Raw genomic sequence first — 23,149 nt, 5'->3', positions numbered from 1 at the left:
ATTCTGTGGTCTTTCATGTGTCTTTCACTGAGGAGAGGCTTCCGTTTGGCCACTCTGCCATAAAGACCAGATCGGTGGAGTGTTGCAGTGATGGTTGTCCTTCTGGAAGTTTCTCCCATCTCCACACAGGATCTCTGGAGCTCAGCCAGTGACCATCAGGTTTTTGGTCACCTCTCTTACCAAGGCCCTTCTCCCCCGATTGCTCAGTTTGGCCAGGCGGCCAGCTCTAGGAAGAGTCGTGGTTGTTCCAAACTTCTTCCATTTAAGAATTATGGAGGCCACTGTGCTCTTTGGAACCTTCAATGCTGCAGAGATTTTTTTTGTAGAGTTCCCCAGATCTGTAACTCGACACAATCCTGTCTCTGAGCTCTGCAGGCAGTTCCTTCGACCTCATGGCTTGATTTTTGCTCTGATATGCATTGTCAGCTGTGAGACCTTATATAGACAGGTGTGTGCCTTTCCAAATCATGTCCAATCAATTGAATTTACCACAGGTGGACTCCAATCAAGATGCAGAAACATCTCAAAGATGATCAAGAGAAATGGGAGGCACCCGAGCTAAATTTCAAGTGTCATAGCAAAGGATATGAATACTTATGTCAATGTGATATTTCAGTTTTTTCTTTTTAATAAATCTACAAAACTTTCTAAAATCCTGTTTTCTCTTTGTCATTATGGGGTATTGAGTGGAGATTGATGAGGGAAAAAATGAATTTGAACGATTTCAGCAGAAGGCTGCAACATAACAAAATGTGACAAAAGTGAAGGGGTCTGAATACTTTCTGAATGCACTGTATTTAATTAGTATTAAAATAACAGAGCAACCATTTAATTATCAAGTGCTTCTAAAGGCAATAATAGCCCCGAGTTGGCTGAAAGTAATCTCTTGAGGTTGTAGTTCAGTCCTCTTATAATTTGGGAGAACCCCCCTCCATCCCCCCAGGAGCCGCCTTGGTCCCTTGATCCGAAATCGACAAATCCAAGACTGAGCGATGCTGCAGACCATCAAGTGACGTCACTTGCGGAACGTATTTAATATGTCCCCTGGCAGGACGCCGGGTGCTGTATATGAGGCAGATGGTCCAGCGACAGAGCTATCGGACGTGGGCCTGTGAAAGCGAATGTGTACAAGGGTGGAAGGTGAATGAATAAGGAAATGAGCGAAAGGACGGAGACGGAGGATGCATGAAAGAATGAATAATGAAGACGAATGTTGTGACGAGAAATGAATCGACAAAGCGCGAAAGATAGTGACAGAAGAAACGCGAGCGAGCAAGCAAAGTGAAATGAATGACAGAGAGAAGGGTGAGAGGAGAGAAGGATGAGGAGAGGAGAGCAGAACGAGAGGAGACTCGCTCACGTTCGTGCAAATAATAATAATCAATCCCCCTTCAAAGTCCAAAAACCCTCTCAGTAGTTCTAGGCTCTTAGTCTCCACAGGTTCTCCGCTCGGCCTTTTATAGAGCTTCAAATCACCCTTCGTTCGAGCTCCGCCCATCCTTCCAACCCCCCTCGTCCATGGGAGGAGCCGCTCTCGGCCCAGATCTTGATGCATTATCCTTTTGCAGGCGCCCACGATTCCCATTCGAAGAGGTTTTCATTCAGCTTGCCCGTGAGCCTCGAGTTTAGGCACAATATCCTTTTTTCAGGCTTCCATGAAACGGTTTTGGGGGATGCAAGGAAAGATATGTGGCAGATTGTTTGTAGCATGTAATTGTTTGTAAGACTGTAGAATGTGAAAATGACATATGGGATTTCTAACTACACAATTGCAACGCAGATCTATAAACACAGACTTCAGGCAGTTCAACTAAACATTATAACCATGAAATAACTGCTTTAACTATGTGCGGATCTCTTTGAACTCAAAACCACAATATAAAATCAATTGCATTGCACTGTATGCGTATGTGGTCTGGAATTCATTTATCAACAATGGATCAATGAAATGAACGCAAATTCAATCATGAACCCAGAAACAACAAGGAGTTGATGCTCCAGCTCCCCTGCCTTTTGGGTGGTATGAGGCTTACATACATCTGTGTAGTATGAAAGCTAAATCTTGAACGGTTTTTTGAAATATCACATACACAAGCCACATTACAGAGATGGTTGCCATGGCAACATAATTCAGCCAATCATAGCCGTGATCTAATCAGATAATGTCACGAAGAATATATATCTGCAATACGAAAGCTAAGTGTTCAACCGTATTTGAAATATCACGCACACAAAAGTACATGGACGGATGGAGCTCATTTTAATAATATCCCCTGTCTCCGACCTTATCGGAGGGGCAGTAGAGAAAAAGGAAAACGTACTTACAGCCAACTGCTTCTTCATTTGCTGCAGCTCAATCATCATCTTCTGCAGCACACAATTAAAGACGAGCGCAAGATAAAGAATGCAATTGTCTGTAGATAGCACTACAAACGTGCAAAGTGTAGTTCAAACAACCTTTACCTCATTTTCATTTCTGAGAGCAGAAAACTCGCTCTTCTCCAAAATGATCATGTCTTTTTTTAATGCAGCAATGTGGGTCATCACCTGCTGGAGGGCGATTTCCTAAGGAGCAAATTACAAATAAAAGGTCACTTCAACTGAAAGATTCCGATCAGGTACCTTCTCTTTCAGTCACTGGTGGGGTCATTCAATCACCTGCTGGGCCTTTGTGACCATATCTTTATACAATGTCTCCATGTTGCTGCCAGTGATCTTCACCAATGCAGACACCAGCACCTCGGACTGCTCTGTGGAGAAGCCTGCCAATCAAAGAAATAGAATGACTCAATTGGTACAGGCCAGAAATGTCTTTTAACCTTGGTACTTGAAACCACCTGGAAATCACGAAAGCCTTCAAGTTGAGACACAAGTCTTTTTGGACAAATAAACAAATGGATGAATCAAACACGTGATTTGATGTACCGTACTAGTTACAGAGCGTTGATGCTGCTGAAGCAGTAGAAGGCAACGGTCATACTGGGTGGTTTTCCATTGCCTTCCCAGTGTTGCTCCGTGCTCCATCCTTTCAATTGCCGAATGTCAAAGCAAGGAAGCAGCACATTCTATTTTCAAAAAGTCTTTGGTACAATTTGCCCGGGATTTAAACCACCGACCTCCCAGACCCAGAGCGGACGCTCTAACCATTATGTCACTGCTTCTGGTAAACAAACGTACAGAGATAAATAAAATAAAATTTAAATAATAATTATAATAATAATAGAATAAATATAATAATAATAGAATATAAGAATAATAACAATAATTTAATATTTAAATAAAAAATAAAAGAACCAATTATATTTAAAAGATGTATTAACAAAGTCGTCCTCTAGGTGGCAATGTTGAGGTTTGAAGAGACACGACATTTCAGAAGGTTGATCAAACTGCTGCGTTCACTTGCTGCACTTGATTCCATTGCTCACGGTGACTTTTGAATCTGATGGGATATTTCAAAAGAACACAGAGTTTCTGGGTGTATAAAAATGTGGCCAATTGCACGAATTTTGGACAATCAATAAAACAGTTGCCGTTTACATTCAAATATGACAGTTCACCTAAGACATACAAACACAGGGGTGGGTGCATTTATTTATAGTGTCGGAGCTGTTTCTCGCAGAGCAACAAATTTACTCCGGGATCGCAAAGTGTCACAAGATATGTGTGTACTGATATGTGGACCGACTAACAGGGTTTAGTCAGGGCCCTTCGGGATATTTTGGTTCAAATTCTTCCAAAAGCATCAAATTTGGCGCAGATGTTGCCCATGCCATACTCTTTCGATTTTTGACGGGCGCCAAGGGCGGTATGATCCGGGGACCATACCGGTCCATCCCGCCATGTCAACTGACCTATGACGTCATAATTAGAATATGCATCCAATCACATGGCGTACTATAAGTGGTCAAAGTTCAAAATGAATCGATCGAAAAATGAAGGCAGGGATCCATTTTTAAGGTTTTCATAAAATCCAATATGGCTGCCAGGTCACATGACCTATGACGTCATATTTATGACATGTATACAATCATGTATACATGAACCCGGATCATGATCGCACAAAAATTAAACACAAGGATATGGCATACAGTTCATAAAACATCAAAATCCGTACCTTTGTAATTAGACTGATGAACTGCATGTGCCTGAAAATTAGGAAATAGACGTAAATATTTCCTCTAATTGTCAAAAATAAGGTCAGAGTTCGATTACCCAACCCAGAAACATAAAATGGTGAACCTCACGTAAACCTTGACAAAAAACTCAAAAACCGACATGTTTGACTCAAAGATTACCTTTAAGATGACCTTGAGGGTTGACCTTGACCTCGAATCATCAAAATAACATCATAATTGGATTCCTCGACCTCGAAAACCCCTGAAAAGTGGTATCATACATGATTCCAACCCTTTTGGTTATTCAACTGATTTTCCTCTAATCCGGGTGGCGGCCATTTAGTATTTCGCCAATATGGGGCCCCCGGGAGGACGCCCGTCTTGGCGCCCGTCAAAAATCGAAAGAGTATGGCATGGGCAACATCTGGGCCAAATTTGGTGCTTTTGGAAGAATTTGAACCAAACGGCCCCAAAATATCCCTAAGGGCCCTGACTAGTTGGCGGCAGGAAGAGTATCCGGCCATAAAACATTGCTTCAAAAAGGGGACCACAGTGCCCAAAAAAAGGCCAACCCCTGCTCTGCAGGGAAAAATGGCCTCCAAAGGTGGTTCATTTCATTCATAGCAAAGCGGTGTCCATAGTTTAGGAGAGGAATTTGGAATTTGGCCAAAATGCCAGAGATAATTCGCCAACTCTATCGAAAGACAGCATTGGATATTTAAGGTCCAACTAATATGAGTTCACTGGCTTAATATCCATCCAAGGAACGGTGCACACCTCTGTCTAATGTAACATGATGTAACACCCTGTCTGTGAAGGTCCAATCCGACAGTTTTTAGTGGAGCCAATATAATTGAACTGACTGGACAGCTCACAGGTAAGTGCACCACATATGCAACTTCCTGTCAGACTTAAATGATCTACAAGGGCACTTGAAGATTGAGGTGGACTTTTTATTATAGAACCTACAAAAATAAAGAAGGAAAAAACAGGTTAATTGTTATAAATTTTGTGCAATGATATTGTCTATTCTGAGTAAGTTATACACTTTTTTGGTTCGACTTGATGGGCACTTTTTACCTGCCATTGTGAGCAAAATCTGCGATTCAAATAATCTTGAAAAAATAATTTTCAGCATTTAGACAATAGAGTGGCAATTTCAAGATGGTTAACCACAATTGTTCTGTCCCTGAATGCAAATAAGACTCACGGAGAAAGAGGATATACGTGAAATATCCGTGGATGATGGCAGTCAGGTTCCTATCAATTCTGTTACTACAATTAGCCAGAAGCAGCCAAGACTGTTGAATGTTCCCAAGAGCACAGTGAGGTCCATCATTAGGAAATGGAAAGAATATGGAACTACCCAGTCCTTGCCTAGAGCTGGCCATCCGACCAAACTGAGCAACCGGGCAATAAGGACCTTGATCAGGGGGTGTCACCAACAACCCAATGCCCCCTCTGACAGAACTACAGAGGTGCTTGGCTGATGGGAGAACCTGCCAGAAGGACAATCTCTGCAGCACTTCACAAATCTAGGCTTTATGGGAGAGTGGCCAGATGGAAGCCACTCTTGAGAAAAAGGCACATGAAAGACTCTATGTATATATATATATATATGTGTGTGCATATATATATATATATATGTGTATATATATATATATATATATATACACAGACTTGGCATTTAATATGGAATTATTTTTTTTGTGGGGGTGAACTTACTTTTCAAGATGTCTTAGAACCAAAAGTTCATTGGAATTATGTTGAAATTATTCTAGATTTTGTTCATGTGACCTTTAAAAGAAACAAAAACCACATTTGACATTTCGAAACAAATAAATTGATACTTGAAAGTGATGTAAACTGATATCAAACTCAATTCATGGACAGTACTGTGTTAAACTTCTGTACGTTTTCCAGAAGTATCTCTTTATTTTGCACATTAGCCAAAATTTTTTTTAACAAAAACAAAAGTTAAATTACGACTGGGATTACGGACAGTAAAATTACAGTTCAGTACTTCGTGTAACCCCCACAAGCATTCAGGAGAGCACGTACACATTGAGGCATGCTGTTCACGAAATTTGCCAAGGTTTGGACAGGAATCGCTTGCCATGCAGTGACAATAGCCTGCTGCAATTCACGCACAGAGGTTGGCTGCTGGTCCAAGTGGTCGATTTGACGCGTTAATTCTGCCCACAAGTTCTCTATCGGATTCATATCTGGGGACATGGCAGGCCACTCCATATGCTCTACACCACAGTCAGCAAGAAAGTGTTGGATCATGCGAGCACGATGAGGCCGTGCATTGTCATCTTGGAAGACAAAGTTTCCTCGAAAGCCTGCACGAGCAAATGGAAGCAATGTTTCTTCCAGAATGGCCCTGTACTTGAACTGGTTCAGGTTTCCATTCAGAACAACCAGGTCAGTTTTGCCCCCTGCATGAAAAGCAGCCCAAACGGTCACCCCACCACCTCCAGCTTGGACTCTTGGCACTATACAATCTTTGTTGTAGGCTTCCTGCACTTGTCTGTGCACTCGGACGCGGCCATCTTGACGATATACCAGAAATCTAGACTCGTCACTGAAGATCACATGATTCCAGTGTCCTGGCTGACATTGACGGTGCTCTCTGGCCCACTGCAATCGGCGCTGGCGGTGTTGTCTGGTCAGGCATGGCTTTCTCAGGGGATGCCTGGCACGATAGCCTGCTTGAACCAGTCGTTGGTTGACTAGCCTTCTGGATACAGGCACATTTGTCAGTTGCTGCCACTCAGCCCTAAGGCGATTAGCTGACTTGGTACGGCCATTGCGGACTTACCGGTGCAGCTGGCGATCAACCCTCCTTGTGGTTCTGTGGGGACGTCCTGGCCTCAGTATTGGAGTAGGGACACCGCTCTGAGCATTTAGTTTCAGGATCTTTGACACCTGACCTTGAGTGATGCCATACTGCCGAGCAATAGCACGCTGTTTCCTGCCGTAATTTCGTAAAGCCACCACTCCATGACAAACAGCATTGTCGAGTTGACGGACCATCTCCAGAGGAAGCGGCAATAACTTTTGGAGACGTGCAGCAGTTGTTTTCCACGAATACAGAACGCAACAACCCTTGGATAACCGACTGTGAAGCCAATCATCAAATGCACCTGTCTGTACATTTTGCCACGCCACTTGTGATATAATCCTGTTGACTTCTTGCTGTGACAGACAATCAGTGACATGGTTCTTTTAACAAATAAATCACCAAAGTGTCAAAGAAACTCACCAGATTGATCTACTGAGTTAAGAAAGTAAACCCAAGTCAAGAAGAAAAAAAATATTCCATATTAAATGCCAAGTCTGTATATATATATATATATATATATATATATATATATATATATATTATATTATATATATATATATATTGTTACGGAACCAGAGCATGGCACTCCCGTTAGCAAGGGGGGGTTAATCCCCTTGTCTTGTTAAGCTGGCCGTCTCCGTTCCGGGAACTACCCCGCTCCTTTGTGAGATGGGATTGGCCAAGGTGATTGGTCAAGGGATTCCCGGACACCTCCGCCAATCCATCCACAAAGTAGGTGGATGGCCCCGCTCGAATCCCGGACAAGATGGAGTTTGCCGAGCGGTTTAGCAATTCGGAATCCGAGCCGTTAGCAATGGACTAAACCCGATTAAAAGCGGTTCGGCCAAAATCGCGCCACAGATACTCAATTGATAGAAATCACGAAAGCGATCGGACGAGAAAGAAACCAAAGAATAAGAAGGAACAGGTATTTATTAATTATTTACAACAAACCAAAGGAAGAGCAGGAACGAAAGTAATACACATAAGAAGAAGAAGACACAGAGCAATTCTTAAACAGGCTAACTTATCCCCAGGACAATACAGACAGCACAAACTCATGTACACGAATAGGAATTGCAGGCAGGAATGGCTGGAAGAATGAGAGGGGCAGACGGTCCACAGAGCTGGCGGGTAGGGAGGTCCGGGGATCGCGGTACGCCGTTGGTGTGTCGCGTGCACGCCCTCGCCCAGAGTCAGGTTCAGCGGCGAAAACCCGGTCGTCAGCGCTGGTTCTTCCTCCTCGGTCATCAGCCTCCTTACGCGTCTCTCTGTATGCAGTCCCTCACAGTTCCTTGTATTGCTGTCGGCCGTATCAAGCCGCCAGCTCTGATGACACGCCTACCAGTTGGCTCACCTCGGCGCTGGTTGGTTGGTAAGGGCTCTCTGACTCCACCTTTGATGACTAGTTGGTGCCACGCCCATGATCCGGTGGCTCCTCCCCCCTTCCTCTCCGTTCTTGGCCTAGTGCGTAATGGAGTTTTTGCAGTGTGGTGCCAACAAAACAGCCCAATGCAACGGCGGTGAACGCCGCCTTACTGGCACTTTAAAGAGACGATTGGGGAAGTTGAAGGGGGCCTATCCTATTTGATTGATGCAATGTGGAGTCAACTATTGGAAACACAGCCTTACCTGGAACACATAATAACGAAATAACTATGAAAAGGGACTATGGTTCGCTACGTGTTGCAATGTAGACTAACTAGAGGACGACCTCTGACCTTTACAATGAATGGAGGTACAGTATTTACAAAAATAATTATTTACAAAGGGGTATATTTACAACAATTTAGAAGTACAGGGTTCTCAAAACCCCAATATATATATATATATTGTTGTGGATATGAGAATGTTTTTTTAATTTTATTGTTGTGGTAAAATGTTGTTGTAAAAGGTTGTTGTAAAATATCACCCCTCCTCCCTCCGTTTGTGGTTGTATAAAGGTCAAAGGGCGTTCCCGTAGTTAGTCCATAAAACATACATGCAGGACACGATATATCTTTTTTGACAGTTATATCCTTATTATGTGTATTAGTGTAAGGCTGTGTCTTCCATTAATTGAAATACTCCATTGCACCAGTGAAAGAGATAGATTCCCTTCATTCCCACTCCCAACACTTCCATTCCCCCCTTTCCGTCAATTGCAATTCGCATTGCCAACTGCATGTTGGGCGGTTTTCCCTTCATCCGCCATTGACCACGAGGCAGGGTTGGGGGAAGGAAGGCGGGTCCCCACCTCGTCAGAGAGGGGAGGAGTGAGCCAGCCCCACTCGACCAACCATGAACAAGGGGTTTGGCTTGAGAGGGCGGGGAGAGAACGTTTGGGGGAGGTTCGAAAAGGTTAAGGGGCGGGGCCTATATAACCCACGGCGGGGGTGTTCCCAGAAGAGATGCACTTGGAGTCGGTTGCCAGAGGAGTGGTCGTCAGAGGAGGGTCAGTGGTTGCGTTGGTTGCGGTGGTAAAAAGTCGGTGGTGAGAAGTGGTGGCGTCGAGTGGTCAGTGGTTGCGTTGGTTGCGTTGAGTTGTCGATGGTGAGGAGACACCAGGGCCAAGAGAGAGAAGGTGCCAAGGGCCATTACCAGCAGTTGCGCCAGAGACGGCAGACGCGCCCTGAGCTGAGCCAGAGAAGCAGCTGTGGCTCCACAAGCAGCGTTGACTCCACCAGGCAGCTTCAACCCGTTACCCCGCGGGGACCAAATAGCGGTGGCATCGGTGGCCGTCGAGGTCCAGCCGACGTACCGTGCGGGATCAAGCCCGAACCATCTGCCCCAGCTGAACCTTCCCATTCCTCCTTCCAACATTCATTCCATTCCATCCTTCTTGTATACGTGAGTTTGTTTTGTTTGTTCTGTCCCTGGGTATTTAATTAAGTCTGTAGGTAAGCTAATAATTGCACTGTGTCTCTGATCCTTCTGTATATTATTTTATTATCTTTCCTTCTCCTTGGTTACTTTGAGCATGTAAATAGTAGGAATAAATTTAGTGGTATTTCCAACCTTTTTGTCTTCTTCTTCTCCTTCTTCACATCCGTGTCGCCTTTGTCTTTTCCCTATTGACTAGCTGTGGTGCGATCCGGCCAAAGTCCTGGGTGAATCGGGTGAGTCAGGGATCCTGTTAGGTCGCGGTAATACACCACCGCTCGGTCATCATAACATCTAAACCGCGATCAGTAACAATTGGTTTCAGGAGTGGGATTCGAGGCCCGAACCAAATTTTTAAAACGAATAGAGGAAAAAAAAAATTTGGTCAAAATTACGAGCTGCCGAAATTTGTTTTTTTTTAAAGAAAAACCCGAATTTTGAAATCGCGCCATGGCTGGTCAAGGCGACGGGATGCCGGTGGGAGAGATAGAGGGGTTAGGAGTAACCCAGGATCAAATGGAGGGGAGCAATGAGGAGGCGGTTGAGGGAGTATCAGGCGCGCAAAATGGCGCCTCGCACATGGCCACGGCGACCGCGCCCGCGACCGTAGCAGCGCCGCAGGTGGATTCGAACCTTTTTATGATGATACAAATGAGGGCCCTTATGGAGAGGCTAGAAGCAAAAATGGATGCCATGATAGACAAAACAAGGTGTGATCGGGGAAAATTGGAGGGAATAAATGACCGGGCCAAAGAAGTAAATGAGGGACTGGCGAGGGACAGAGTCGCATATGAAGCAAGGGAGGAGCAGAGGGACAGAGACCGCAAGTTGGGCGAAAGGGTCCCACGGGTGCACGACGAGGTAAAGCGGGTCGAAAAGCGCTGGTTGAGCGAAGCAGAGGAAAGCACGGGTACAATGACGGGGGTAGAAATCACGACACGGGGTTTGGAAAAGCCGGCGACCGCTGAGGTAGAGGAGGGTGTTTTATTAAAGCCAGCGGTCGCCGAGGTTAATAAAGAAAAAGCAGTGCTGGGAATTAAAATTGAAGAGATGACGGAGGTAGCCCGGGAATTGCAGGGAGAAATGGATTATGTACAAAGTCCCTGCTCACATCACGATGCTGTGCTTAACCCGAATGGAAGTTTACAGGTTCGCGTGGAGAAAAGGATCCCCCAGGTGAGTCGTGCTGTATATTGTGCGGGTAGATTTTGCAGGAGGATGTTTAGCGACAAAAGAATTTTCGCGCGCTTGGGATCGAGGAGGCATCCGGGCGTTGGTGAAGGGTCCCGTGTGAGTGGAAATGGCACGCGTGGGAGGAAAAAGTGTGCGTCGGCGAGTGGGTGTGTTATAAAGTATGGGAGTGAAACTGAGTGCGAGCTAGAATGCACGTCGGGGTGTACGGAGTGTGACAGGAATAGTGAGTTGGTGATGGCGCAGGTGCGAGAGGGCACATCGGAGCGCGAGTGTGAAACCGAGTGCGAGCGAGAATGCACGTCGGGGTATACGGAGTGTGACACGAATAGTGAGTTGGTGATGGCGCAGGTGGGAGAGGGCACATCGGAGCGCGAGTGTGAAACCGAGTGCGAGCGAGAATGCACGTCGGGGTGTACGAAGTGTGACACGGAGAGTAAGGTGGTGGTGGAACGTGTGCGAGAAAGCACACCTGAATTGGTGGTGGCGCGGGTGTGGGAGAGCCCATGTGAGCGCGTTAGTGGGTGGATGCAAGAGTGCACGCCCATGGTGAGTGTTACGGAGGACGTAACGGAGGAGAGGTGTGGACCAAAGTGTGCGCAAGAGTGTGCGCGAGAGGTGTGGTGTGTAACAGGGAGAGCGTTGGTGGAATGTACGGACGGCGTTGGAACGCCAGGTTTTGTGAGGGTGAAAGGGGTAGCGTATGCTTGTAAGCATGCAAGTAAAGCATCGACGGTAACCGGGTTAGTGGTTAGAGCGACGGATGGCCGATGCGAGCACTCGGTGCGAGGAGCCCTTTGTTGGGTGCGAGGCCCGGCGCGGGTCGATGCTGCGTTGCTTCTCTTCGAAGCGTCGTTGCCGATTCGGGCTTGGCCCCGCCCCGCACGGTCGAGTCCGGGCTTTGTCGGGCGAGGCGACCGGTCCGGTTCAAGGGCGAGTGGGAGGAAGCGGAACGGTGCCCCCTCGTGGGGACGGGGTTCCGACCGGGGCAGATTGAGCCATCGGGCCCGGGACCGCAAGGTGCCGCACCGAGATGGTGCGTGGAGCCTCGGCCCAACCAAACCACCTCCCTTGAACCGAAAGCCGGACGGATTCAACCTGCAGGCAACCAAAGAACCCGCGTTCATGGCTCGGCTGTACGAAGCCGAGCTTTCGAAGGAAATTGGCGCACCGAGAGGATGTAATAAGTAGACGGGTGATGAGGATAGTGTTTTGGCCCCGAAATTAGAAAAAAGCAAAATTTGATGATGGTATGGGTAGAATTGGTAGTAAATGGAAAATTTTTCAATTGGTTGGAATTTGGACGAGCAAAATTTATAGTGAGAGACCCCCGATGTGGTGGGATGGCAAATCCACCATCCCTCACAGGTGGGGCAAATGCGCAATAGCTTATGGGGTGTATGGCAGTGAAAACTAGCCCGGGTGGGTTAGGTTATATTGATAGGGATCTAGCGAAGATGACATTAGGTGACGTTAAGTTTAGTTAGTGACTGATACCTGTAGTGGGGACGCAGGTAGTTTAGTGTGGATGATAATGACGTGGGAGCGCAATAGTTTAAAGGGACGACTGGGAAGCGCAAGTTTCAGAGGGGAGTAGTTAGCTGAGATGATGCCGTGTGTGTTGAGAATTGAACAGGTGTGATTGAACAGGTGTGATTGCACAGGTGTGCAACTGAACAGGTGTGTGGAGCCGTGTATGAGTGAGTAATAGTGAGGTGTGTTGTGTTGACCAAATGGTCCAGGAAGAGGAGGAGGGTGGAGGTGGCACCAGGTGTGATTGCACAGGTGTGCAACGACAGGTGAATGAAGGACAGGTGTATGGAATAAATGGTATGGGGTATAGGAATGGATGGTCGTGGAGTGAGTATGGTGGAAATTGTGGAGTGGAGTGGATGGTGCGAAGGTGTGAATGGGGGAAGAGTGGACCCCCATCACGGATACCCGGGGCGGGTAGTGTAAATGTTAGGTAGAGGGTATAGGTAAATTGTGGTTGGATATTGGCATCTGTGGTGCGGGTGAAAGAATGGTCTTTGGATGGGTGCATTAGTGTTGTGGAAATGGCTGGGCGTGTAGCCTGTTAGTGTGTGTAGTTGGTTGGGCGCTCCACCACTGTGAGGATGTCGGCCAGGTGAGGCCGCAGGTGGGCTCTGGGAGCCGGTAGTAGTTGTTGTGGATGGGGCCCGAGGATCCGGAGGACGGACCCGGGTAGCCCAGTGCCAGAGGGCACCGAGTGGGGTGACAGAGCCAGGAGGGCCTGTCCCCAGTTAGATAGGTTAGGGTGAGGAGCAGGTAAGCTCGGGTGGCAACTGCAGTGGTGGAGGTGTGCAGGTGGGTAGACCTGCTGGGAGAGCTACACGTCGCAGCCCAGAAATTGTGCGAGGCACCGGGAGAGGAATCGGGGGAGTGAGACCCCAAATTGAGAAGCACCACAGTTTGGTCAATGGGAATTGGTTTTTAGAACCCATAGTGTAAGTTGGCCAATGGATTGGCAGGGAGAGACCCCGGGTAGTGTAAAGTGTGTTAATGTCAGTTAGAAAGTAGTTAGGATGAAGTCTCCTCGCACCATCTGCATCCACTCACCTGAGGTGACAGGTACTCCGCACCATGCCACGTTTAATTATTTTTGATGCAAATGTTTTGGAATGTGAGACGCATCATGACGTGGGTGTGACATTGTGCTTTGATGTTCCATCTCTGCCTCCTTATGAGGATTGATGATGAATTTGGTGATGGCAAATTTTGAAGTAGAGGGATTGTGGAGACGAATTTGGTATAGGGGAAATATGGGGAAGACGAGACAGTAGTGACGAATTTGTAAATGTGTAGATTTTTGTACATATGGGGTAAGGGCAAGGGTAGGGTAGGTGACAGGGGGATGACGTACGGTAGGGACGAGCTTTCTCACTTCGCCCTCCGTACGCATTTCGCCTTGCATTGCCTTATTGATGTGTACCCTTGTGACCTTACCCCTCGCTCAATTGTCTTTCCCCTTTTGTCTCCCACATGACCTGTGCGCCATTGGGTGCCGAGGGGAGCGTGCGTGGGTCGGCCATTGTGCGCCCGAAATTCCCAGAACCAGCTGTCTGCATCGATGCACCACATTATGGACCACATGTCTGTGGCCGAGCACCACTTATGGACCCCATGGGTTGGGGCATGGCCCCTCTGCTGGAACCGGCCATGAGGGCCCGAAATCTTGCTGGCGGACCTTGGCCACAGGGCACCGATGCCCCACAGGTGAACCACACTAGTCGGCCCTGTGGGCTATAAATAAAATCAAATAAAAAGGACACATTGGGTGCATTTTTCAGTTCAAATAGGCCGCCAGTAAGAACATGAAGGAAAAGACAACAACTGGAAGAAATAATAATAACCAGCAGAGGGAGCCGAAGAGCAAGACATCACCTGCAGGGTTAGGGGTTGTTGATTTTATTTTTATGGAACACTGATGAACTATGGTGACTGCACCGATTGGTGCTTGGGTGTGTATTGGTGCGTTTTTGGGTGCTTTAATGGTGCGTCGATGCAGAGCAGACTGTCTCCCCCCCAGAAAGAACAATCACAGGTCCTGGGTTAGTTTTGTAAATAAAAATAGCGTCATTGTAAATAATGCTTCCCACCGTCAGTGTATAGTTTGAAGACCATTCCGCAATTCGGTTAACTGTGGGCGTATCTGTTAGGCAGGGTGCAATGGAGCAGCGGGACACATTTATTTATGTTTTAAAACTATCGCACTCAGGGTCAGGTTAAAAGTAGAGGGAACTACACCTACGTGCCACACTAAGGTAAAAGTTATAGGCCCGGGACGTGCCTAAGGGGAGGAGGGTGCAGTGTTGTGGATATGAGAATGTTTTTTTTATTTTATTGTTGTGGTAAAATGTTGTTGTAAAAGGTTGTTGTAAAATATCACCCCTCCTCCCTCCGTTTGTGGTTGTATAAAGGTCAAAGGGCGTTCCCGTAGTTAGTCCATAAAACATACATGCAGGACACGATATATCTTTTTTGACAGTTATATCCTTATTATGTGTATTAGTGTAAGGCTGTGTCTTCCATTAATTGAAATACTCCATTGCACCAGTGAAAGAGATAGATTCCCTTCATTCCCACTCCCAACACTTCCATTCCCCCCTTTCCAGCAATTGCAATTCGCATTGCCAACTGCATGTTGGGCGGTTTTCCCTTCATCCGCCATTGACCACGAGGCAGGGTTGGGGGAAGGAAGGCGGGTCCCCACCTCGTCAGAGAGGGGAGGAGTGAGCCAGCCCCACTCGACCAACCATGAACAAGGGGTTTGGCTTGAGAGGGCGGGGAGAGAACGTTTGGGGGAGGTTCGAAAAGGTTAAGGGGCGGGGCCTATATAACCCACGGCGGGGGTGTTCCCAGAAGAGATGCACTTGGAGTCGGTTGCCAGAGGAGTGGTCGTCAGAGGAGGGTCAGTGGTTGCGTTGGTTGCGGTGGTAAAAAGTCGGTGGTGAGAAGTGGTGGCGTCAAGTGGTCAGTGGTTGCGTTGGTTGCGTTGAGTTGTCGATGGTGAGGAGACACCAGGGCCAAGAGAGAGAAGGTGCCAAGGGCCATTACCAGCAGTTGCGCCAGAGACGGCAGACGCGCCCTGAGCTGAGCCAGAGAAGCAGCTGTGGCTCCACAAGCAGCGTTGACTCCACCAGGCAGCTTCAACCCGTTACCCCGCGGGGACCAAATAGCGGTGGCATCGGTGGCCGTCGAGGTCCAGCCGACGTACCGTGCGGGATCAAGCCCGAACCATCTGCCCCAGCTGAACCTTCCCATTCCTCCTTCCAACATTCATTCCATTCCATCCTTCTTGTATACGTGAGTTTGTTTTGTTTGTTCTGTCCCTGGGTATTTAATTAAGTCTGTAGGTAAGCTAATAATTGTACTGTGTCTCTGATCCTTCTGTATATTATTTTATTATCTTTCCTTCTCCTTGGTTACTTTGAGCATGTAAATAGTAGGAATAAATTTAGTGGTATTTCCAACCTTTTTGTCTTCTTCTTCTCCTTCTTCACATCCGTGTCGCCTTTGTCTTTTCCCTATTGACTAGCTGTGGTGCGATCCGGCCAAAGTCCTGGGTGAATCGGGTGAGTCAGGGATCCTGTTAGGTCGCGGTAATACACCACCGCTCGGTCATCATAACATCTAAACCGCGATCAGTAACAATATATATATATATATATATATATATATATATATATATATATATATATATATATATATAGTTACTGATCGCGGTTTAGATGTTATGATGGGCCGAGCGGATGGTCCAACCGCGACCATTACAGGATCCCGACTCACCCGATTCACCCAGAACTTTGGCCGTATCGCACCGCAGCTGCCCAATCTGGGAAAAGACTAAAACGACGAAATGCAAAGAGGAAAAGGAATAAAACGAGAAGACGGACAGAAGAGTAATTGGATTTATTGTACACACACAAGCAAAAAGGAGCAATCAAGTTTATTTACAACACATAAGACGCAGGTGACAGTGCAAATACTAGCTTATACAGACTTAATTAACCCAGGGACAGAACAAACAAAACAAACTCACGTACACAAGAAGGGTGGAAAGGCAGGAGGTGGATGGCTGGAGGGAGAGGAAGGTCCAAGGGGGTCCTGCAGTACGATCGGCGCGTTTAGCAGCCGCCGTTCCTTTGCGGCCCTGCTCAAAACCGCCGTTCAGGCCCCAAGCTGCTGTTGTGGCTGCTGTGGACGTCGCGTGCTTTCCCAGGACTTGTCCGACTCGTCTGGTCCAAACCCTCAACTCTTTCTTGGTCCACTCACTCTTTACCACCGACTCCTCACCGCAACCAACGCAACCACTGACCACCACCACCGATTCCTCACCGCAACCAACGCAACCAACTGACCACCGACTCCACTGACTGACTCTGACTCTCTCACGCCACTTGCGCGCGCGCGCCTTTATAGCGCCTCTAGCGATCAAGCCGCCGGCCTTCAGGACACGCCCATCGGTGTGCTCACCTCGGCCCTGGTTGGTCATGCGACCCTCTGGCTCCGCCCTTGATGACGACGGGCGGGCACTTGTTCAATGGTGGTTTTGGAGGGGAGGTAATTGGCAATCGAGGCTCAGCAATGACGAAAGGGGATGTTAAAGGAAATGGAGATTTCGGGGATGGGAATGAAAGGGGATCTATTCTCTTTCACTGGTGCAATGGAGTACTTCAATTAATGGGAGACACAGCCTTACCCTAAAACACAGAATAAGAGATAACTATCAAACAGGGGTATTCTATTATTTGGCCGACGTGTATGCTTGTGGACTAATTATGGGATGCCCTTTCACCTTTACACAGCTCCAGAGGCAGGGGGCGCAGAATAAACAATAATAATAATTTACACAATCAAAAAAATATACAGTCCTCAGATCCGCAACACTGCACCCTCCTCCTCTTAGGCACGTCCCGGGCCTACAACTTTTATTTAGTGTGACACGTAGGTGTAGTTCCCTCTACTTTTAACCTGACCCTGAGTGCGACAGTTTTAAAACATAAATAAATGTGTCCCGCTGCTCCATTGCACCCTGCCTAACAGACTTACGCCCACAGTTAACCGAATTGCGGAATGGTCTTCAAACTATACACTGACGGTGGGGAGCATTATTTACAATGACGCTATTTTTATTTACAAAACTAACCCAGGACCTGCGATTGTTCTTTCTGGGGGGGAGACAGTCTGCTCTGCATCAATGCACCATTAAAGCACCTAAAAACGCACCAATACACACCCAAGCACCAATCGGTGCAGTCACCATAGTTCATCAGTGTTCAATGCATGTTCAATAAAAATAAAATCAACAACCCCTAACCCTGCAGGTGATCTCTTGCTCTTCGGCTCCCTCTGCTGGTTATTATTATTTGGTCTTCCAGATGTTGTCATTCTTTCATTTTCTTACTGGCGGCCTATTTGCAATAAAGTGTGCCCAATGTGTCCTTTTTATTTTCTTTATTTATGGCCCACAGGGCCGACTACGTGTGGTTCACCTGTGGGGCATCGGTGCCCTGTGGCCAAGGTCCGCCAGCAAGATTTCGGGCCCTCATGGCCGGTTCCAGCAGAGGGGCCATGCCCCAACCCATGGGGTCCATAAGTGGTGCTCGGCCACAGGCATGTGGTCCATAATGTGGTGCATCGATGCAGACAGCTGGTTCTGAGAGTTCCGGGCGCACAATGGAGGACTCACGCACGCTCCCCTCGGCACCCAATGGCGCACAGGTCATGTGGGAGACAAAAGAGACAATTGAGCGAGGGGTAAGGTCACAAGGGTACACATCAATAAGGCAATGCAAGGCGAAATGCGTACGGAGGGCGAAGTGAGAAAGCTCATCCCTACCGTACGTCACCCCCCTGTCACCTACACTACCCTTGCCCTTACCCCATATTTACAAAATCTACCCATTTACAAATTCGTCACTACTGTCTCGTCTTCCCCATATTTCTCCTATACCAAATTCGTCTCCACAATCCCTCTACTTCAAAATTTGCCATCACCCAATTCGTCATCAATCCTCATAAGGAGGAAGAGATGGCACATCAAGCACAATGTCACACCCATGTCATGATGCGTCTCACAATCCAAACATTTGCATCATAAAAAATAATCAAAACATGGCATGGTGTGGAGTACCTGTCACCTCAGGTGAGTGGATGCAGATGGTGCGAGGAGATCCTTCTTCCTAACTATCCTCTAAATGATTTTAACACACTTTACACTACCCGGGGTCTTTCCCTGCCAATCCATTGGCCAACTTACACTATGGGTTCTAAAAACCAATTCCCATTGACCAAACTGTGGTGCTTCTCAATTTGGGGTCTCACTCCCCCGATTCATCTCCCGGTGCCCTTGCACAATTTCTGGGCTGTGACGTGTAGCTCTCCCAGCAGGTCTACCCACCTGCACACCTCCACCACTGTAGTTGCCACCCGAGCTTACCTAGCTCCTCACCCTAACCTAACTAACTGGGGAAGACCCCTCCTGGCTCTGTCACCCCACTCGGTGCCCTCTGGCACTGGGCTACCCGGGTCCGTCCTCCGGATCCTCGGGCCCCATCCACAACAACTACTACCGGCTCCCAGAGCCCACCTGCGGCCTCACCTGGCCGACATCCTCACAGTGGTGGAGTGCCCAACTAACTACACACACTAACAGGCAACACGCCCAGCCATTTCCACAACACTAATGCACCCATACAAAGACCATTCTTTCACCCGCACCACAGATGCCAATATCCAACCACAATTTACCTGTACCCTCTACCTAACACTTACTCTACCCGCCCCGGGTATCCGTGATGGGGGTCCACTCTTCCCCCATTCACACCTTCGCACCATCCACTCCACTCCACAATTTCCACCATACTCACTCCACGACCATCCATTCCAATACTCCATTTATTCCATACACCTGTGCTCCATACCTGTTGTTGCACACCTGTGCACTCATACCTGGTGCCACCTGCACCCTCCTTTCTTCCTGGACCATTTGGTCAACACAACACGCAATCACCACTACTCCCTCATACACTGCTCCATTCACCTGTTCAGTTGCACACCTGTGCAATCACACCTGTTCAATCACACCTGTTCAATCTTCAAACACACGGCATCATCTCAGCTAACTACTCCCCTCTGAAACTTGCGCTTCCCAGTCGTCCCTTTAAACTATTGCGCTCCCTCGTCATTATCATCCACTCTAATCTACCTACGTCCCCACTACAGGTATCATTGTCACTAACTAATCTTAACGTCACCTAATGTCATCTTCGCTAGATCCCTACACACGATATCCTAACCCACCCGGGCTAGTTTTCACTGCCATCAACCCCATAAGCTATAGCGCATTTGCCCCACCTGTGAGGGATGACGGATTTGCCATCCCACCACATCGGGGAGGTCCTACTATCAATTTCGCTCGTCCAAATCCAACAAATCAAAAATTTGCCATTTACCGCTAATCACCGTACCAATCATCAAATTTTGCCTTTTTTTCTAATTTCGGGGCCAAAACACTATCCTCATCACCCGTCTACTTATTAGATCCTCTCGGTGCGCCAATTCCCTTCTAAAGCTCGGCTTCGTACAGCCAAGCAATGAACGCGGGTTCTTTGGTGCCGGCGGCTGGATGTGTCCGGCACTCGGTGCAGGGACGGGGGCTTACCCGGGCCGAGATCCCACGCACCACCTCGGCGTGGTGCCATCCAATGTCCCGATCTCGACCTGCCGGCATGTCTCAATAGAAAGTGGTCGCCATGACGACCCTTCCTATCGGGCTGCCCGCTCCGCCTAGTGGAGCCCGGACGCGGCCGTTCCAAGCGAGGCCCAGCGTGGATCGCGTACGGCGGTCCTTTCGAACCCGCCGTGGCTCGGATCCCCGCTGGTTCTCGCGGCACGCGAAGCCCGGCACGCACCGAGGGCCCGAGTCGGCTAAAAGTCGCTCGAACCGCTAACCCGGTTACCGACGATGCCTCACCTGCATGCTTATACGCATACGCTACCCCTTTCTTGCTACTACCTCCAGCTGTTCCCATGCTCCTCGTACCTTTCCTTACACACCTCGGTACACTCATTCCACTCCCAGCCTTGGTCACACACCTGACCACCGAACACTTTGGCACACATTCGTTGGTCGCACACCTCACCAACACACCTCTTCGCGCCCCCTCCACGGTCATCTCCTCTGTGACAATCACAGGTGTGCTCTTACTCGCACACCCAACCACGTGCCTCACGACCAACTCAAGTGTGCATTCCCACACACGCTCTACCATTTCAGGTGTGCATCCTTCCATTCCAGGTGTACATCCTCGCTCACCTGTCACAACCAACTCACGCTCCGTGTCACTCTCACTACTCTCACCTCCATTCTTGACAGCGCACTCACCCTTACTCTCGACAGCACACTCTTTCCTCATGCACCCGTCCGTTACACACCTTTCTCGCGCACACTCTTGCGCACACTTTTTCGTTACTTCCTCCATAACACTCACCACACCGCGCTTCCATGTGCTCCCTCGCACACGCGCTACTACCGACTCACTCTCGACGGCACACTCACTCCTCGGCATGCACATTTTCCTCACACACCCCATGGTCGGACATTCTCGCACACCTCGTTTTTCGCACACCTGACCTGTCACACACTTCACCAACGGCCTTTCACGAACACCCGGATCCAAACCAATCCCCAAGCCGACTGAAGCTTTCCTCACATCATGTACATTTCCGATTATATCGCCACTCACCTTGGCACCTCGTCTCCGCACCTCCTTTGCCACCTGCAAACTCTTTATTTGGTTAGTGAGCATCACATTATGAGTTGAGCACCGACCTTGCACATATTCCATCACCTCCTCCTGGATTTCTCTTTTAGTTTCTGTCCGTCTCTTCTTAATTTCACTCACCTCTTCTTCCACTTCCTCTAATTTTTGCTTCACCTCTTTTATTCCCCGGTGCGTCTTCTCAAGTTCGTCCTCTAAGGCTACCGTGACCATCTCTATGTGCATCTTCACCTCTCGGTCCTTCGTCTCCAGTATCTCTGTCACCTCGTCCACCCTCATTGTCAGTCCCTCACGTACCATCTGACATTGCCTCTGTGTCGCTATTAATTCGTTTTTAATTTCTTTTTGTGTCGCCTTTAACCCTCCGAGTACTGCAGTGTTCCTTTGAACCTGCTCCACTAACTCCGTCTGTCCCTCTGTCAGCTGTTCCACCTCCTCCGTCAGATCTTCTATTCCCCCTTGTAACTTTGCCGTCCCATTTCTCACCTCTTTCTCCATACGCTTCTCACCTCGCTTTACCTCCTCGCGTAGCCCCGAGACCTCCTCACTCACACCTCGTCGTATCCCCTCTTTCATCTCCTCCATCTGTTTTGTAGATGCCACCCTCATCTGTCCCAATTCATCCCTCTAAGCATCCAATTTGGTTTCTACCCCGATTTTTACCTCCTCTATCTGCTCTCCCATTTGTTTAATTTCTCGGGCGGATTGCTCCCCTATCTCCCGCAATTTGCCTTCCATCCTGTTTTCTAACCCCTCTAACCCCTTTTTCGTCCCTTCCATTTGATTCTCTTGAGCGGCCATTCTGTTTTCTACCCCCGTTAACCCATTCTTTACCTCTTTTATCCCATTGTCTAACCCCTCAAATTTCTTGTCTAATCTCTCACCGGTACCCCTCGCTTCGTCCCTCATTACCCCTATCATTCTGCTTTCCATTTTCTCACTATCAGCCCTCCTTCTGTCTTCCATTTGTTCCATACTGTCGTTTTTTTTCTACATTTCCACCATGAATTGGGCCATGAAGGCTTGCATTTGGACCGCGCTCATTGGTTCCGTGGCCGTGGCCCCCTCAACCACGTGCGCGAGAGCGCCATTTTGTGCACCTGATACCCCCTCAACCACATTGCCAATGTTCTCCTCCTCTCCTTCCTCCACATACATTTCCCCGAGGTCCTGGGTCGATTCTACCCCGTCTATCTCTCCCACCGGCATCCCGTCGCCTTGACCAGCCATGGCGCGATTTCAAAATTCGGGTTTTGTAAAACAAAAGCAATTTCGGTATTTTGTAATTTTGAGCGCGTTAAGCGCGCTTCGGGTCCAATCCCACTTCCCGACACCAATTGTTACTGATCGCGGTTTAGATGTTATGATGGGCCGAGCGGATGGTCCAACCGCGACCGTTACAGGATCCCCGACTCACCCGATTCACCCAGAACTTTGGCCGTATCGCACCGCAGCTGCCCAATCTGGGAAAAGACTAAAACGACGAAATGCAAAGAGGAAAAGGAATAAAACGAGAAGACGGACAGAAGAGTAATTGGATTTATTGTACACACACAAGCAAAAAGGAGCAATCAAGTTTATTTACAACACATAAGACGCAGGTGACACAGTGCAAATACTAGCTTATACAGACTTAATTAACCCAGGGACAGAACAAACAAAACAAACTCACGTACACAAGAAGGGTGGAAAGGCAGGAGGTGGATGGCTGGAGGGAGAGGAAGGTCCAAGGGGGTCCTGCAGCACGATCGGCGCGTTTAGCAGCCGCCGTTCCTTTGCGGCCCTGCTCAAAACCGCCGTTCAGGCCCCAAGCTGCTGTTGTGGCT

General features: G+C 48.1%; 1 protein-coding gene across 4 annotated transcripts in view; it reads right to left on the bottom strand.

The window, feature by feature from the left end:
• The window catches only part of LOC137421258 (mitochondrial calcium uniporter regulator 1), a 79,924-nt gene that overhangs the window by 37,009 nt on the left and 19,766 nt on the right, over nucleotides 1-23,149 (bottom strand). For all 4 annotated transcript variants that reach the window (XM_068107136.2, XM_068107134.2, XM_078771661.1 and 1 more), the window contains 3 exons: nucleotides 2,659-2,762; nucleotides 2,464-2,565; nucleotides 2,326-2,367 (listed from right to left, as the gene is read on the bottom strand). In XM_068107136.2, coding sequence (XP_067963237.1) covers nucleotides 2,326-2,367; nucleotides 2,464-2,565; nucleotides 2,659-2,762 — 248 coding nt within the window. The remainder of the gene's footprint in view (nucleotides 1-2,325; nucleotides 2,368-2,463; nucleotides 2,566-2,658; nucleotides 2,763-23,149) is intronic.

The sequence above is a fragment of the Myxine glutinosa genome, chromosome 2 (genome assembly GCF_964187855.1).
Source record: "Myxine glutinosa chromosome 2, kmMyxGlut1.1, whole genome shotgun sequence".
NCBI lineage: Eukaryota > Metazoa > Chordata > Myxini > Myxiniformes > Myxinidae > Myxine > Myxine glutinosa.
Note: the sequence above shows the minus strand (reverse complement) of the source record. Positions and strands in the feature narration are given on the sequence as shown.